Here is a 19,548-nt window from a genome sequence, read left to right as displayed (position 1 = left end):
TTGCAGATGCAAGATCTCCCTTGCACAGAGAGTGGATTTAGTGAATTCAAATCAAATGCCGAAGGGAACGGTGAAGAGGCTGAACTAAGAATGCCAAATTTTAAGAAGCCAAGTTGGAAAAGTGCAACTGAGTTGAAAAGACAGTGGAAGAGGAAAAGAAAGATGGTGTTTGAAGAAAGACACAGGCATCCAGTTCAGCCGGAGGGGAACTGCAGGGGCTGCAGTTGCCTAGGGAAATCCCTTCATGAACAAGTTGAAGAGATGGAAGGAGAAGGCGGAAGTGTTAGAGACCTGTAGAGAAGGATTCAAAACAAATCTGGCATTAAAAAGACCAAGTGTTCCGTTCAAAGGATATGGAAGGCTAGGCCACAGGGCAGTCTGGACCTTGGTGGATGTCCCAAAAGGAAAGACCTCTTGAAGTAAGGAGTCAGATGCAATTAGAGGACATCAGCAGATTCTGTCCAAAGGAAGAAAGAGTATGAGAACAACATCTTCCAGTCAGAACCCCAGGCAAGATGTGACAGGGGCCTTTTGTGCCACTTCTGCAAGCACTTTAAAAAGGAACACAGTTGGTGAGGATTTTTGTGGTCTTTGGGGCGGGTGATAACAAAGCTTTCCCGTTTCCCGGTCCAGTGGATCAGAATTCAGACAAAAAACTAAGGAGAATCCTTCCATGGATCCTTCACCCACCAAACAGATTTCTTCAGAAACCATCTCATTCTTGGAAATGACTTGACCAAGAAATAGCTGTGTAAAACATAAAATTGTACTGTCACGTGATAAGATGAGAATAAAAAGCTCATATATATCTGTGTAGTATGTATATTATATACTAAATATGCACATATTTATATAAACTGAGTGAACATAAGACATCAAAGAGCTGTAGATTAGGACCAAGAATTTTGAATACCTCAGTGCAAGGGAAAAGGAATACTTTTTACATCATTACAGAAAAGCACAATAAATTTGAAGGAAAATAAACTTAAGAACAATAAAAACAAAAAGAATATGCAAGACCAAAAAGCCTAAAGGATGTACAGAGAAGGCATAATGAATTTTGAAGTTGTATTTTGTTTCCTTACATACTCTTGGTGTCAGTCCTGTTAGCTTTCAGTCATGAGGCTTGGAACTTTCCTTTCCTCATAGATGTGAGGAACAGCATCAAGGGGATGGGCTTCTGCTTGGCAGGAGATTAGAACTAGAAACAACAGGAAACCCTAGAGGAATTGACTCTCCTGGGAAAAACTTCCTGGAGAAAGCAGATCAAATGGGTGAAATGAAAGTCACAGGAAAACGTGAACTTTACCGCGTGGCATTGGGATGCTTTCTTACTGTTTGAAAATCACCCAAATATGCCTCCAGAAAGGTGCCAGCTATGTGTTGAGCTGCAGGAGTGTTGGGATTTGAGGATTATTACTAATGACAAGTGGAGCATTAAAAGAACAACCTTCAGAACTATTTAGAATATTCATTGCCAACCCTTTGAGAATGTAAAATAATAATAATTATAATAAAAGGAATTAAGGGGGGGTATTGAATGACTGAATTGCAATGGGTGGGACTAACCTATGTGATTGTAATTTTAGGTGCCTGTGGCATTTGATGATGTCTCCATCTACTTTTCCACTCCAGAGTGGGAAAAATTGGAAGAATGGCAAAAGGAGCTTTACAAGAATATCATGAAGGGAAACTACGAGTCTCTCATCTCCATGGGTGAGGCACCTTTTGAATGAGGTGGCAGCAGCCCCAAGGAGGGCTGAGACAGTTCCTTTTCCTCTAGTGTCCTCACTTCTGAGTCTGTTTCCAAGCTAAAAAGGTTAATTCACTCTTGCTAAGTAGGAAATCATATCCCTCCGTTTGCCAAATCCTAGGAGAGAATGACACTCCGGGCTGTGAGTCTGCGAGCTGCTGGTGACCCTGGGTGTCCTTCACATTGAAAGGACTTAACTGTTCTCCTTTTGAGGCCCATGAAAGGAGAGTGGGCAGAGCTCACCTAGCACGCGTGCTTTCCCGCACAGTACATCTGCTCGTACCTGCCTTCTTGAGCAGACATCATCTGTTGTAGGAGGTGAATTGACGTAGAGAAGCCATATTTAATCTAAAGGAAGTTCCTGGAGAACTTCTGATTATATTCAGCCTTAATGGCTATTGGTCATCATGCTCATTTATCTCTATCATACCCACTCTCCCTTTTTCCTCTCCTAGATTATGCCATGAACCAACCTGATGTCTTATCTCAGATTCAACCAGATGGAGAACATAATGCAGAGGACCAGGCAGCACCAGAGGAAAGTGAGATTCCTGCAGACCCCAGTGAAGGTAAGTGGGAGGAGGGATTATCCACTCTTCCTCTCCCTTTCCTGGTCAGAACTAAGTAAGCAGGACTTCAGGGCTTCCAGAGCCATTCAGTGCTAAGTCAACTAGACTTCGAATGGGCATTTATATCTTAGCAAATATAGAACAGGGAGTGTGTAGATCACCTTGTACAGTGCCATCACCTGTCAGTACCACATGTCTAAGGGGCATTGATTACACTCCCTGATTAAAGTACTAAACCCTAGTAATTTACCAAAATCACAAACATACTTACATGACAAGGAAGCACTTGTGCTGGTGTGGAATACAGAGACCCTGGGAAGGTGTACCTCAGAGGGGCAGAGGGAGGCCTAGGAGTCCACAGAGTCCCTCCAGAGTGCCCTTAACCGTGGACCCTGATGTCACTCACCTGGTCAGTGTGGATGTTCCCAGATCTGGAGAGCTAGCCAGAGAAGGCCAGAGTCCTGTTGTACTCTCTCTCTCATGTCCTGCCTTGGCTGTCAGAAAATCCTCATGTCTTTTTTTTTTTTTTTTTTTTTTTTTTTTTTTGCTGACTAGAAGTTCACAGAAAGTTCACCCTCCAGACACCTTTATCAGATGAACTTGGATCACTGTCTACACTGGCATTTTTAAAAATATGTTTATTATGAAAAATTTCAAACAGAAAAATTGAAACAATTTTACAGTAAACACCAAGGTATCTAGCACAAGATTCTACCACTAACAGTTTCTCAGTTCACATGTCTATTGCTGCACCCCTCTATCTGGCCATTCATCCATCAATCTGTTCTGTTTTGTTGTTGTTGTTGTTTTGACATATGTAAAATCAGTAGAAACATCCGTACTTTTCCCTCTAAGTAGTTCAGGAATCAATATTTTTTTTTCTTTTGAGGTAAATTTTACATAAAATGAAATGTTCACATCTTAAGTGTACCTTCTCTGGGTTTCGAGCAGAAGGTTGTTCACCTGCCAGCCATGTTATTTTTAAGAATATGTGGGTGATGGTATTTAGGCATTGAAACAGGTTTAATTTGATTAGTCTGTATCATGATAAATGAGTCTAAAATAACATCCCCAATAAAGATGGGTGATTTGATTATAGAAAGATTCATTATCAGATGTATCTCTTTAGCCTACATTGTAAATTACCTGACAGTTCTCGGCTAGATTAAGTATCATTTTATTGTTGGGGGATAAAAAGATGTGAGTAATTTGGTCTGATTGTAATGTATCAAAGTTGCCCAGCACTCATAGCTAAGATTTGTCATGGCAAAAGGACACAACGTGATATCAGCAGAGGGAAAAGGAAAGCAGGGGTGGGCCTCCCTCGCTCCTCTCCCAGCGGACTGACAGAACACATAATTCCCCCGCAGTGAATTATGACAACACACAGAATGTTGTCAACCAGAGCATCTCATCAGAGACTCAGTGCCCAAGGTCTTCAGTGGAGCAGTCACACAGACACCCTCTGCCGTACCCAAATTCCAGGCTCCCAGAAGAAAAGTAGGCAGCCAGTATAATCCATGCTGTTTGACAAATAGTTTAGGCACAGTGAGCCACTCTTAGCATTTAGGGAAAGTTTTTAATCAGTTAGAGAATGGTTTGCTAGTCAGGGATGGACCCTGAGGTCTGTTTTGTTTCGTTTGTTTTGAATTTCCACAATCCAACAGTGCCGGGGCCTCGAACCTGGGTCTCCAGCTTGAGAGGCAAGCACTCTATGTGATGGGCTATATCGCCAGCACCTGAGGTCTGTTTTGAATCTCCTTTCTCCTTTCACTGGAGAACAGTATTTAACCACTATTTGGTCATTAAAAGATTGCTCCACACAAATATTAGGTGGATACTAACATTAGTTCACTTTAGTGACGGGATTTATCTTTTTGGAGGCAGGAGAATGTCAAGTTCAAAGCCAGCATTAGTAACTTAGTGAGGTTCTAAGCAACTTAGTGAGACCCTACCTCAAAATAAAAAATAAAAAGGACTGGGGATGTGGCACAGTGGTAAAGTACCCTGGGTTCAATCCCCAGTACCAAAAAAGGGAAAAATAGAAGCCATGGACTCAAGCCAAGATTCTAGAATAACCCAAAATTAATTTAGTTCTAAAACTGATTTTGAGCCTGGGGCAAGAAATGTGCTTACTACAGGGATGCAAGGTTGGTTTAATGTATAGAAATCAGTAAACATAACTCATCACATCAGTTTATGTAAAGACAAGAATCACATGATTATCTCAATAGTTGCAGAAAAAGCATTTGACAAAATACAGCATCCATTCATGTTTATAACACTAGAAAAACTAGGGATAGTAGGAACATAACATTGGAAAAGCTGTATATGCTAAATTCAAGGCCAACATTATTCTAATTGGAGAAAAATTAAAAGCATTCCCTCTAAAAACTGGAACAAGACAGGGATGTCCTCTTTCACCACTTCTATTCAACCTAGTTCTGGAAACGCTAGACAGAGCAATTAAAAGAAAGAAATTAAAGGGATACAAATAGGAAAAGAAGAACTCAAACTATCCCTGTTTACTGATGACATGATTCTATATTTAGAAGACCCAAAAAACTCCACTTGAAAACTTCTAGAACTCATAAATGAATTTAGTAAAGTAGCAGGATATAAAATTAACACCCATAAATCAATTGCAGTCCTTTACATCAGTGATGAATCAACTGAAAGAGAAATTAGGAAAACTAAACTATTCACAATAGCCTAAAAAAATCAATCTAATAAAAGAGGTGAAAGACCTTGACAATGAAAACTACAGAACACTCAAGAAAGAAACTGAAGAAGATGGAAAGATCTCCCATGTTCTTTTTATTATTATTAGTTTTATTTATTTATTTATTTTTAGTTGTCAATTGACCTTTATTTATTTCTTTATATGAGGTGCTGAGAATTGAACACAGTGCCTTATACATGCTAAGCAGGTGTTCTACCATTGAGTCACAACCCCAGCCCTTCCCATGTTTTTGGATAGGCAGAATTAATATTGTCAAAATGGCCATACTACCAAAAGTGCTATACAGATTTAATGCAGTTCCTATTAAGATTCTGATGACATTCTTCATAGAAATAGAAAAAGCAGTCATGAAATTCATTTGGAAAATTAAGAGACCCAGAATAGCCAAAGCAATCCTCAGCAAGAAGAGTGAAGCAGGAGGCATCACAATACCAGGCCTTAAATCATACTACAGAGCAACACTTAACAAAAATGACATGGCATTGACACCTAAACAGACACGAAGATCAATGGTACAGAATAGAAGACACAGAGACAAACCCAAATAAATACAGTTTTCTCATACCAGACAAAGGTGCCATAAATATACACTGGAGAAAAGATAGCCTCTTCAACAAATGGTGCTGGGAAAACTGGAAATCCATATGTAACAGAATGAAATTAGACCCCTATCTCTCACCCTGCACAGAACTCAAAGTGGATGGAGGACAAAGGCATTAGACTAGAGACCCTGAGCCTACGAGAAGAAAAAATAAGTCCAAATCTCCATTGTGTTGGCTTAGGAACCAAATGCCTTAACAAGACTCTTAAAGCACAGAAGTAAAATCAGGAATCAATAAATGGGATGGATTCAAACTAAAAAGCATCTTCACGGCAAAGGAAACAATTAAGAATGTGAAGAGGGAGCCTACAGAATGGGAGAAAATCTTTGCTACCTTCACCTCAGATACAGCATTAATCTCCAGGATATGTAAAGAACTCAAAAAACTTAACACCAAAAAAACCAAATAACCCAATCAATAAATGGGCAAAGAAACAGATACTTCACAGAAGAAGAAATATGATCGGTCAACATATATGAAAAATGTTCAACATCTCTAGCAATTAGAGAAATGCAAATTAAAACTACACTGCAGGCTGGGGCGGTGGCTCAGTGGTGGAGCACTTGCCTAGCATGTGTGAGGCATTGGATTCGATTCTTTTTTTTTTTTTTAATTGTAAACAAATGGGATACATGTTGTTTCTCTGTTTGTACATGGCGTAAAGGCATACCATTTGTGTAATCATAAATTTACATAGGGTAATGTTGTTTCATTCACTCTGTTATTTTTTCCCTTCCCCCCCACCCCTCCCACCCTTGGGTTTGATACTTAACACCACATAAAAATAAATAAAATAAAGGTATTGTGTCCATCTACAACTAAAACATATTTAAACAATAATAAAAAAATAAGACTACCTTGAGATTTCATCTCCAGTGAGAATGGCAATTATAAAGAATACAAGTAATAATAATGTTGGGAGGATGTGGGGGAAAAGGCACATTCATACATTGCTGTTGGGACTGCAAATTGGTGTAACCACTCTGGAAAGCAGTATGGACATTGCTTAGAAAACCTGGAATGAAACCACCATTTAACCCAGTTATCTCATTCTTTAGTTTATACCCAGAGGACTTAAAGTCAGCATAGGACAGTGATGCAGCCACATCAGTTTATAGCAGCTCAATTCACAATAGCTAAGCTATGGAACCAACCTAGATGTTCTTCAACAGATGACTAGATAAAGAAAATGTGATACATATACACAATGGAATATTACTCAGCTGTAAAGAAGAATGAAATTATGACATTTGCTGGTAAATAGATGGAACCAGAGACTGTCATGCTAAGTGAAATAAGCCAATCCCCAAAAAATCAAAGGCCAAATGTTTTCTCTGATATGCAGATGCTGATGTACAATAGGGAGGGGGATAGAGATTCATCAGATTAGACAGTGGGAAGTAGGGGGAAAGAAGGAGAATAGGAAAGACAGTAGAATGAATTGGGCATAACTTTCTTATGTTCATATATGAATACATGACCAGTGTAACTCCACATCATGTACAACCCCAAGAATGGGAAGTTATACTCCATGTATGTATGAAATATCAAAATACATCATAATATCAAGTATAACTAAAAAGAACAAATAAAAATTAAAAAGAAAAAAAATGTACTTACTAGCTGAGCCTGCTATAGATTGTCATGCCAGAAATGAGGGAAACCAGGCATCTGGAGTTGTGTGAGAAGCACATCAGGCCTAGTCCATTGGCCAAAGAAGGGACAATTTAAGTCTTAAAAAAAAATGACTTATTTTAGTGGATTTAGTGGATTGATGCTAATCAAATATATAACATCATCTAAATTTGTAATGATAAACAACAAAAACAAAAGGGCAAAGCCACTTGAACAGCATTTGGAGGTTTTTGGAGCACAATTGTGAAAGAGAAGCAGGTAGACCTTTATGAAAGCCATGTTTCTGATGGTCCTCACACCCACTGCCCCTTCTTCTTTACATCTGGGGGGGAACAATGGTAAAGCTGCACTGTGTGACGTGTGGCACCATGCCTGCAGCCCACGCAGTAGTGGGAAGACAGCCCTGCCTGTGCTCAAACCTGCATGGCAGGGTCTCCACATAATGCAGTGTTTGACACGTGTGGTGCCCACTGCTTCTTTTGGGCTTTAGCACACATTAGGTTCTAGCTGTCTCCAGCTGATTTAAAGGCACTGGACAAAACAGTGAATTCTATTCATTTGCTAGAAATAAAACCATAACTTGCCTACGAGGCTTTTTTGAGAGAGAACTCTAGAGAGCTTGACTTTACTCTGGGCCTTGCCAGCTTGTCCTTTTAGGTCAAAAAAGGCCACCTAGGTCCAGGCTGGACTAGCAAGCACACGGCGTCTGCACTGACCAAATGAGGCCTTCAGAGGCAGTGCTGTGTTCATTCCAAAAGAGTCCCAAGGCTTGAAGGACTGTGTCCTCCCCGGGTCCAGGACACAATGGCTTGTGTCATTTAATAAACAAAGATAATATGATCTCTCAGGAAAAGCCCCGAATTGAAAATCTGGAAAGTATATTTTTGAGGAGTCAGATTCTGTGTCTAAACTGATCTGATTTTGTAATTCCGGAAGTATATTTCTCTTTTGATTAACATTTAAAAACCCATTTTGGCCAGTCTTTTTTCGTTGCTTTTTTTCTTTATGTGTGCAGATCTTTGATAATATGGCACTTCACTGTAGATATTTCCTCATTGGCCATTTATTTAACTTGTAGTCCTTTCTACTTAAAAGGAGAAAATATTACCCACTCTGTTATTTCACAATTGAGAGAAAAGTGAGAGTATGTTGAATTGGAGAGCTACTGAAATTAAAGGTACTGTTTTTCTAGATCATTTCAGAATATTGTCTCCAAAATAAAAATTGTAATTTGTTTTTTAATAACCTCACTGAAAATAGAGAATCAAGGTGAGATATCATATAAAATAAATCATTTTGGTTTCATTTCAAAATGATTCTCTGGAGTTGTATGCATTTTCTTAGAAGTTGCTTATTTTGTTAGTTAGAAATAAAAATTGGGCAAAATGCAGTGTTCTAAAACCAGTGTGATCAATCTTACCTTCTGATTCAAGTCCCTGAAAGCCTTCTCTTTCCCCTACAAATAGAGCCTGGTCTTTCAACATCAGATATTCTGTCTTGGATTAAACAAGAGGAAGAGCCTCCGGTTGGGGCTCCACAGGAGTCCAAGGAGAGCGACATGTACAAAGGCACCCATGCAGGTAAGTAACGCAGACGCTCCTGCCCAGATCCAGCCCACACCAGGAGTGAGTGGAGCAGCTGCAGCAGGCATGCGGCTTTAGAGGCAAAGCAGTGAGAGAAGGAAAAGAAGGAAAGGCATGGTCAGTTGAGACCAAAGAGGTGCTGAGATGAATTTTAAGTGGGAAAACCACTCAAGTGCAAAGACAGATTGGAATGGTTAGGACTAGGGGTGGATTTCAGGGGTCAACATGTACTTAGCATGCACATGGCCTTGGGCTTAATCCCCAGCACCACAATAAAAAACAAATTAGAATAGTCAAAGGAAGAAAAATAAGTGCAATCAGATGGACCAAAAGTAAGAAGATGGGAAAAGACAGAAGAACATTTGAAGATCATGTAGAAAGTATAGGACAAAAATAGGAAGTGGGGCAGGGAGACAGGAATGTTGGAGAGGAGGGAATGGAATCTTGCTCACTCAGTCATTGAAAGGAACAGCAATGATGGGAGAAGAAATAGAAATGGCTTCCTTCTAAAGAAAGAAGCACCATCTGTGTTTTGCCACTTGAATTATAAAAGAGAATCTCAAGGTCAGAAGTTACCCAACTGTTTATACAACTTAATGCAGTTTTTAAAAAATATCTACCATGCCATGTTGCTTTAGACTCAGGGAAGTACAAATGAAAAATAAGACAGTGTCTGTCCTTCAAGAAACTGACCCCGGGTACACAATATGTCATTATGTGACAGGGCTGTATAAACACAACAGAAGTGAGAAATGTGATGAATACACATCAAGTTAATTTTCAGTATAATAAGATATAAAGAAGGACATGAAGCCAGAAGTGGGCCTAGCAGGGTGATTGGTTTGATATGACTGAATGTAATTTGGGAAGAGGGGAGAAGAAGGAAGCATTCTGCAAAAGGGAGAATAGTTAACATGGAGAAGTAAAATGTGAACTTTGTTTTCAGAGGAAGTAAAGAACTGACTATAGTGAAGGATTTATTTGGTGGAACAGAGAAGAATAAGAATAGATAAATAGAGAAGAATAAGAACAGATGAATAGGTGATTTTAGACTTTGTCACAACAGGCAATAGAGCAAGTTCTTGAGCAGAGGTGAAACAAAATAACTTGGGGAAGACCGATGCCAAGATCGTTCCTATTTCAACAGGGAGCATCAAAGAGTACAGCCTTAATTCTCTGATTTGCCACAGGGATGCTACGCTTGATAGTATCACAGCAGCCCTCTGCTGTGTTGTTTATCTGAGCAGCTCAGAGCTGGGTAGGAACTTGTGAGAGTTGCTGGTGAGACAGCTCTTGAGGGGCTTACCTCTCAAGTCCTTTCTTTCAGATGAAGAGCTTGTCATCAAAGCTGAAGGCCTTACTGGAGCCTCCTTGTGCCCTGAAGTTCCTGTTGCCTTCTCTGCTCCACCAGCAGCAGCAAAGGATGCTTTTTCAGATGTGGCTTTCAAACACCAGCAGTCTGCACCCATGACACCTTTTGGACGTGCAGCCACCGACTTGCCTGAAGCCTCAGAGGGACAGGTGACTTTTACTCAATTGGGTAGCTATCCGCTCCCACCTCCAGTTGGAGAGCAGCTGTTCTCATGCCACCACTGTGGTAAGAATCTAAGCCAGGACATGTTGCTGACTCACCAGTGTGGCCTCGCTGGCGATCACCCCTTACCCTGTGCCCAGTGCCCCAAGCACTTTGCCCCGCAGACGGACCTTGGCAGCACCTCCCAGGACCATACCAGTGAGCCACCCCCGACCTGCCCACATTGTGCCCGGACTTTCACGCACCCCTCAAGACTCACCTACCACCTTCGGGTCCATAACAGCACTGAGCGCCCCTTCCCCTGTCCGGACTGCCCCAAGCGCTTCGCTGACCAGGCGCGACTCACGAGTCACCGGCGGGCTCACGCCAGTGAGAGGCCTTTCCGCTGTGCGCAGTGCGGCAGGAGCTTCAGCCTGAAGATCAGCCTCCTGCTGCATCAGCGCGGGCACGCACAGGAGCGCCCATTCTCCTGCCCTCAGTGCGGCATCGACTTCAATGGCCACTCGGCCCTGATCCGCCACCAGATGATCCACACGGGCGAGCGGCCATACCCCTGCACTGACTGCAGCAAGAGCTTCATGCGCAAGGAGCACCTGCTCAACCACCGGCGGCTGCACACAGGCGAGCGGCCCTTCCAGTGTGCGCACTGTGGCAAGAGCTTCATTCGCAAGCACCACCTCATGAAGCACCAGCGCATCCACACAGGCGAGCGGCCCTACCCCTGCGCCCTCTGCGGCAGGAGCTTCCGCTACAAGCAGACGCTCAAGGACCACCTGCGTTCAGGTCACAGTGGAGGCTGTGTGGGTGAAAGCGACCCTGCCACACGCCCCCCCGACCCACCCGGCCCGCTCCTAGCTGGCCTCGAAACTTCTGGCCTGGGTGTTAACACGGAAGGTCTAGAGACCAGTCAGTGGTATGGCGAAGGGAGTGGAGGGGGTGGGTTGTAAATCCGCGGTTTATCTGTGCTCACAACAGGGCAGAAAGTTCATATGAAGCCCCCTCCACCACTCACAGTAATTATTATCTGACGCACAAGAAATTTGGTGTCCTCTACACTCCACTGGAGACAGCTTATATTTTGGAACTTAACGTAAGTACCAGAATACCACATTTTAAAATGCAGAAAGACCTGGAAATGAGCCCAGCAGCCCCATCTTTTCAAAGACACCACAAAAGCCAAAATCATAAAAATATTACAGAATGGTTGGGAAGCAAGAGTCCACCTCAGGTTATCCTGTCCCAGGAGAGCAGAATGAGGATGGACTGCTTCTAGGTAGAGACAAGGAGCATCGGAAGAGCCCCCAAGCATGAAGCAGGTCCTCAGGCATGAGAATGTGCCAAGCCTTTCATTAATTTCTCCACAGGTGAGATGGTGTTGGAAGAACGGCCTTTAACCGCTGTTTGTGTTGCTGCTTCCTGGACACCAACTGAGCTCTGTGCAGCCACCTGTATTGATGCAGGAGGACTGGAGACTGCCTCCTAGCTTTCCCACACTGTCTTCTGATACATTCTGCTAATACCTGCGAACAAAAAAAATGACTTAAATAGCTTATTTAGGAGAACAGTTCTTAACTTTTACTGACTTGGTTTGAAGCATTCAAGCCTTTGTACTGGTATTTAAACTGCCAGAAATCTTTGCCAAGGTCCTGGTTAAAAGCAGAGTTCTCAACCCAGCTTTAAAAGCTAGAGATCCCAAGAAGTAGCTGGCATAACGATCATAGAACTGCTTGAACTGCTTAAAATCTGTGCCTGAAATGCAGTTTTAGAGTGTTTTATGTCACATTCTCCCTTATCTTTTCCAAGCCAGTAAGCTGGCTTTTCCATTCCTGGTATCTGCTTGTCTTGATGATCATCAGCAACAAAGATCACAGCACTTTCCAGAGGCATTAGGAGTTTCAGAAAGCGCTCTGAGCTCTGGGCTCTCATTTCCTCACTAGTGCGATAACTGTTGTAGTGCGGCATTCTCAAGCCCGCAGAGAGGCCATCTGGTCCCTGCACCTGGCCCCACCCCACTGGCACCTCCTAGGCCACTGAGAGCTGAGTACCACATGCAGACAAGGATGACCTGTCCTGCCTGTTGTGCTTTTAGGTACCTCAGCTACCATGTTTTTTTCCTTGGGGTCACTGTCACTTGGCATGTCTGATCCTGGTTTTGCTCCTCAGTGTCTTTGCAACTAGTTAAAAGCCCTTTTCTCTTTATAGCTCTCAAATTTCCATCTGCAAAGTGAAGCTGGTAAAAGGGGGGAAGTTAGCCTTTAGAAATTAAAAAAAAAAAAAAAAATCCTGTGATATATTCCATCTCCTGCCAAAATCCTGTTTCTGTCTTTGGCCTCTGTCCAGGTGAAGTTAAATAAGACAGCAAAATCAAAGCAGAGATTCTTGCAGAAACTTGACTGAAATTGATCTGATTTATTGTTTTGCTCGTGCTTGGAGCCTGAGATAGAAGAGAGAATGCAGAAGCCCTGTGTCTTGAGCAGGAGACTTGTTTATTCCTGCACCCTCTTGTTTCTCCTGATTCTTCTCTGATGCCTAGGACAAGGTCTGGGAATATTTTGACAGGACACTTTCTAGATAAGTGGTAAGGAAGGGACCTGTTTTTCTCCTTATCACTGAATCCAACCTTTACCCTGCCTGGTTCTGTGTAGCTCCGCTAGGAGAGGACATGAGCCCAGCTAGCTGTGCTCCTGGGAAGTTTGTCTGAAAAGGCTGCTCTTCAGGATAGTCACATTTTTAAAACACTGCTTGGTGACATCCACAATACCAGGGACCATGGGAGACATAAGAAACGTGTGTGAAACCTGGGCTGCTGTCTTAACTTTTAGTCTGTAGGCAATGAAAAAGTCCAAGGGGACAGAACAAGATGGATGATGGCAGAACCCTGGCATATTGGGACCAAGAGCTTTCTAACCACAATCTGGCCCACCAGCAAAACTTGTGAGTTCTGGGAATCCCAAAATAGGGTTCCATCTTCATTGATACACTAGGAACTTGAGTTTGAGATTCAGTTTTGATTTGTACTTTGATTCCCCCAGTTAAAAGGGAATAGAGTCAAAGCACCATCCTGGGGCTGGGGAGATAGCTCAGCTGGTAGAGTGCTTGCCTCGCAAGCACAAGGCCCTGAGTTCGATCCCCAATACCGCAAAAAAAAAAAAAACACCATCTTTAGGAGGTGAGCTGCCTTTGGAGTGGATTCAGGCACCTGCCAGGGTGCCCTGGAGAAGGGATTCCTACATGAGGTGTGATGTGGGACCAGACAACATCTAAAATTCATTTGACTCAAAAGATTCACTGAAAACACAGAGCTTAGTAACAAGAGAGACCTGTGCATTAAAATGCTGCAGATAAATACCATAGCCCTTTCTGCTAAGAATTGTAGCCAACAGGGACCTAACTGTGGCAAGAAGCGAACAAAATCCAAATGCCACTGAAACAAGAGTCATACAGCTTTATGGAAGGGAATGTACAGGCCATCCCAGAAAGACCGAAGCATGTGGAAACCTAGTCCTCAGCCCTGGCACAAAGTAGGGAGTTCAACTATGTGCGCACTGTTCTTTCCCTCTATCAGGCCCCCTTTAAAGGGTTTGCTAAAGGTTCAGAAATGGATCAGTGGGAAAGATGAGATAGAGTCCAACAAAGTTTTCATCATGTGGAGGAGAAATTCTTGTTCCATCGAGTTCTCTTGAGGGAAGCTATGCTGTAAGAAGCACCTGAGGCCCAGTCCTCACGACCAGACACAACAGGGAAGAGGAAACCCCAGAGCTGTGCTGTTCACCTGTCCCTCTGACTGGCACGCAAGCACCCTCTCCTCTACGGTGGATCCAGGTGTTGACTAACCAGTCACTCTGCTTACAACATTTCCATGGTTACCATTGGATGTGCCTCTGGTGCAGCCTCAGATAGGAGAATAAATGGAAGTTGGTTGATTGCCTAGAAAGTGAAAGGTGACTCAGCCTTTTCTGCTGGACACTTGGTACTGGGGACACCTTAGCTGGACTCCAGCTAGAGCCACCCTCTACACAACTTCCCCCATCATTGATAATAAAACTTGCAGAGGTCCTGGTGGGGTGCCCTGATGGGTTTCTCTCAAGAGACGGGAATCTCAGCCAAACCCTGTGGCTTGCTAGACAATAACATGCTTACTGTCTCAGTCCCCAAAAACCTTGTTGATAAAGGGTCCGAGTCCCTTTATTCTTTCCAAATAGGATGGAAATTCTAAATTTCTGCTCATATTTCCTCTGTGGGGAGAGGAGTCTTGGTTCTTTGGCAACAAAGTCACTTCAGCTGTCTGAGGGCTGTAAGCAGCAAGTCTCCCCTAAAGGTGGTTATAGACAAGATCTCTGATGTCATCAGATATCTTTTTTCCAGTGGTTTTGAGGAACACTTCTGGCCCTGTTGTGTTCATTCTAGTTCTCTATCTGTAGCAAAGGAGAAGTTATTTCTCACAGGTCTTTGAGAGGCCATTCTGTGTTTTGGTAAGTTTCAGGGTCCTAAAAGCAAAAGACACTCAAGTTAGGACAAATTGGTGTGCGGACAGGATGGGCCCGGAAGTGCGTAGGGCCTTGACATAAGAATACAGGGTGTGGGTTAGAACATGCTGAGGGCAAGAACTCCGGTCAGACCTAGATGCAGGTCCTCCATCATAAGTAATAGCTCTGTTATTTAACCACCTTGAACCCTGCTTTCCTTATCAGTAAAATATGGATCATGAGGCCTATTTCTCAGAGGTATTAACAGAAACCTACGTGAGGTGTTGAGCACACAGCCATGACACAAAGGAAAGATTTTACAGGACCACCCTGAGAGGAGGTCAGAGAGCCAGCTTGAATTGGAGGTGGCAAATGTCAAAAACTGGACACAGGACACATGGTCACTGGGAGCTCAGCCTTTTGCCTATCATCTTTTACTTCTATTTAGGCTGATCTTTTGCCTATTCTTTTCTGTATCTCCCAGCTCCCATAAATTTCTGCGTGTGCCATGACCCTGTGGGGCTCTGGTTCTCTTGATATTTCTTAGGTTCTTTAATAGGGAATCTGCCCAGCTCCTCTTCCTATATGAGGACCCAGACGTTTCCAGCCAACCCTGTGGTTGCGAGCTGGAGTCAGTAGTGGAAACCCTATGGCTGCTGCACCAAACTCTGTGGGCTGGTAGCTTCACTTGGGAAAGAGCAGTGACTGAATAGCATTTCTAGTACTACCAGGATAGAGAATCTGTTTAATCTCTAACAGGGTTCCTTTCCTCAGACTTCTTCATAAGCACTGTCATAGGCCAGAGCATATTGTCCCTTGCGTAAAGGACCTGGAAGGTGCTGTTTATCTCACAACATGAACTGACATTAAGAGTCAAGGGAGATGTTACTCATCCCTTTCTGGCCCTGCTCCAATTTCTTTTTAAATGAGTAACTGGCCACAAACATACATGTGGACTCACACAATGGCTTTTGTCAGCTTGGTCAATTAAATTGCCTATTCCAAAAACATCACCTCTAAGACTAACCACCCATCAAGGAAGAACAATACAACCCAAACAGAGAATCTGCAAAAGCATTGTGCAGCAAATCTCTCCAGGATAGCCAGGTTTCATTTCAAATAAAGTGTCTGATAAAAACTTACTGAGCTATGTGGCTATGTTTTTACTAGTAAAGCCATTATTTGCTTTAAAATCTTGAAACTGGCCTAAAAATTAAGCTACCCAAAGACTGATGTGTAACTCGATAAACATTTGCTTAGCATGTGAGAGGCCCTGGGTTCCATCTCCAGTACCACAAAAACAACAACAACAACCACCACCACAAAACTACCCAAGAACAGAGACCACGTTTCATTTTGTGCGCCTCATGGTGTTAGGCATTGGGATGCTCAGTAATTTTACTGTGGGAAGACCACTAGAGTGGGAGTTAAAAACTGAATTTTGGTCCTAGCATAACATTCTATACTTGATGTGGGGCAGACTAATTTATGAAGTTTTTGTTTTCCCAATTCTAATGTGAAGATTGAAGAAGATGGTAAAATACGGTCCCTTGTAACTCTAAAATTACAGAATTTAAGAGTTAACTTCTGGGTCCTCTTTTCCTTTTCTGTTTTTTCCCCAGATTATGTTCTTTTAGTGATTGCTTTCAACACAGCAGAATAAACGCTTGCATTCATTACAGAATAAAGAGTATAATTTTAATTATAGTTACTCCAAAGCCCCATAAACTGAGAAAGTTCTAGCAAAACATACACTTTTTAGAAATATTCTTATGAAGCATACATTTAACTGCATTTTTTAAAACATAGGAAAATCAGAAGAAAACACACCAAAATAATGCTTGTGCTAGGTTGCTTAGTGGCTGTCTTCTCTGTAAGTTTCATGTAACACAATGTGCTGTTGTATAAAGCATTTTTAAACACTTGTAAGAATGAGGATCTTTGTAGTGAAATGGTCCTGGGAAGGAAGTTACAGGCCTGAGCTGCACCCTTGCTCTCAGGGTCTTCACTCATAATGTGAGGAAAATACCTACTTCACTGAGGTGTGAAGCTAGAGGAAAGACTAAGTGCCATAAAGCACCTTGTAGGATTAAGACGGAAGTGTTAATGTAGGTGCTGGAGAGTTACTTGTTGGCTGATCAGTCTCCTGGGTGACATGGATGCGCCTCTTCATTCAGGGCTGGGCAGTAGTCCTTTCATCATTTTCAGTTTTCTTGCCTGTGCTGGGAAGAAGCTGACTGAGATTTCAATTTAGGGAGCAGTGAGACAACTATATGTGGGCAGAAATTAAAAACAAAGTTCAATGTAGAAAATACCAGATTGACCTACGTAATGTGGTTGACTTCTGCCAGTAACTTTTGTTAAATAACCAGTTTTATGTTGTTGAAGAATTATAACATCAGGAAGATGGCAGACACGTTCCTGGAGAGACTGGGTTAAATAAGCAGAATTGAAAATTAAGGTGCATGTGAAGCTACATACATAAATCAGTTCTTGGCCTTGAGTTTATAATTTTTTCAAATGATGTCATAAAGACAATATCTGCTAGCCAACCTCAGTGAGTAAACAGGAGGATAAAAACTGAATAAGAATAATTAACCAATCATATTTATGTTATTAGATATTAAGTAATTTAGGATTTTCATTTCCCCAGATGATCTGATAGGGCCAAGACAAGGAAATGAGGAGGCTGTTGCACTGGTTAGTTCCTGACTGCACATGAGAATAACCTGAGGGTTCAGAAGACATTCATTGTCTGTGATGGAGCCCGTGTGTGTCTAGGTTCCCCCAGGTGATTCTAATGTGCCTGTGAGGACTTTAGGAAATAGGCTATAGAAATGATATTTGAAAAAAGTTCTGACTTCTCTTCACAGTTAGGAGAGCTGGAGGCCTGGGGAAAGCAGCATTCGCTTCTGCTGGGCCTTCTGCAGGCCATGTCCAGAGACCAAGCGCTGGCGGGACTGGGACTGGACGCACACAAGTGGGAGGGGTGCCAGCACCCGCGCTGCAGACTTTCCTACCTCCTGAGGTTGCATCTTCTTGTAAGAGCAGCTTGCAGAAAAGCAAGGAACTTTAGTGACATTATTACCAACTTGGATTAACGATCATACCTTTTGCATTTGGAAAAACCAGTAAATTTTGTCAGGAACACTAGACTTTATTTTGAATGAATTTTGACTACTTTAGTAATTAAACCTGCACTTAAAAGTTGGAGGGCAGCCCTTGAAAGCATTTGAAGAACACACTGCAATCACATATAGCATGCCTTCTGCATAAAGGGCTCCTAAGCTTTCCTGCTGAGTTAGACCAGTTCCAGTGGTTGAGGTTTACCTGTTTAGGAAGATGGAGGAAAGGTATCACGGAGTCATTAAGAACTGAGAAGCCAGGTAGGTGGTGCACACCTGTAATCCCAACGACTCTGGAGGCTGAGGCAGGGCAATCAAAAGTTTGAAGCCAACCTGCAACTTAGCAAGATCTTGTCTCAAAATTAAAAGGGCTGGAGATGTAGCTCAGTGATGAAGTGCCCCTGGGTTCAATGCCTAGTACCAAACAAAACAAAACAAGAGTAGCCAATGAAGGTCACTCTTCTATAGTGTCAAAACTTGGAAAGAAGGAGATGAAATGTCTAACTGAAGAAGTTTAAGAGTAAACTCAAGAGGGAAATAGTATCTTCCCCAAACTTTGCATAGGTTTAAAGCAAAAGTTTATGGAAGAGATGGATATTTGAGTTAAAATGTCAGCAAAAGGTGAGTCTGTAAAAGGGATGCTGAAAACTCATTGGCAACAGTGAATTGCCCTTAAAACTTTCGTAAAGATACACAAAACCTTTGGCTGTGACCCCACATCAACCCTCCTTAGAGCTCTGTCACTTTAGTTTCTACACCCCTCCGGTCAGAATGCTCTGCTGGACATTGTGCCTAAGGCATTGACCTCCCATGGAGGTGGCTCTAGCTAGGCACAGTGTCTTCTATTTTTTAAAACATTTATTTTTCAGTTGCAGATGGACACAATACCTTCATTTTACTTATTTTTATGCAGTACTGAGGATTGAACCCGGTGCCTCACATGTGCTAGGCAAGCTGTCTACCACTGAGCGACAACCCCAGCCCACAGGCACAGTGCCTTCAAGTGAAGACGGGAACCTGTGAACATGGATGTGCCAGTGGGAAGAAAGCCTGAGGTTCTGAGACTGTCCTCATTTCCCTGTCCCATGGGCCACCTTGGTAGTCCTTGACCTGCTTGTTAAATGAGGGGTGAGTGAAACCAAGACAGAAGCACAGATCTGGTTATCCTCTTCCCTTAGCCAAAAATGAGTCCGGAGGTTTCCCTCAAATAAATCTCATAGTTGTTGAAACGACACAGCACCAGAAATCTTTAGGAAATGGTAGACAAATAAAGTTTATGGATCCCCTCTCTTTTGGCTTCTCCTGCATCCTTTAGTTGAACATCTACCACTTCAAATGCCCTATCCCAAGCAGTAGCTGTAGAATTTCCAAGGAGAAGGAGGGTGTCCAGGTCTACCTGGCAGGTCAAGGGGCCAGACATGAGGCCTTCCCTTTCAAGAAATCTATAGTAACCATGGTATTTGACATTCTCCTCAAGAACAACTGCCTCACAGTTAACCAGTCTACTCACACCTCCAAGTTCAGGATGGTTTCCACCC

General features: G+C 42.6%; 1 protein-coding gene across 6 annotated transcripts in view; it reads left to right on the top strand.

Moving 5' to 3' along the window:
* Znf398 (zinc finger protein 398) overlaps nucleotides 1-19,259 on the top strand; it is a 35,094-nt gene extending 15,835 nt beyond the window's left edge. Inside the window, exons 3-7 of one of the 6 annotated variants that reach the window (XR_007109844.1) lie at nucleotides 1,590-1,716; nucleotides 2,209-2,322; nucleotides 8,769-8,882; nucleotides 10,213-11,509; nucleotides 18,924-19,258. Coding sequence is in view for 3 of the 6 variants with exons in the window: in XM_047561506.1 (XP_047417462.1) it covers nucleotides 1,590-1,716; nucleotides 2,209-2,322; nucleotides 8,769-8,882; nucleotides 10,213-11,366 (1,509 nt within the window). In the remaining 3 variants the exon portion in view is untranslated. Of the gene's footprint in view, nucleotides 1-1,589; nucleotides 1,717-2,208; nucleotides 2,323-8,768; nucleotides 8,883-10,212; nucleotides 13,452-18,879 lie in introns of those variants that run through there. The other 5 variants (XR_007109846.1, XR_007109845.1, XM_047561508.1 and 2 more) reach the window with 5 other exon arrangements.
* Nucleotides 19,260-19,548: the final 289 nt, after the last annotated feature.

Source organism: Sciurus carolinensis, chromosome 8 (assembly GCF_902686445.1).
Source record: "Sciurus carolinensis chromosome 8, mSciCar1.2, whole genome shotgun sequence".
Classification (NCBI taxonomy): domain Eukaryota; kingdom Metazoa; phylum Chordata; class Mammalia; order Rodentia; family Sciuridae; genus Sciurus; species Sciurus carolinensis.
This window is presented reverse-complemented; position numbering and strand designations above follow the sequence as displayed.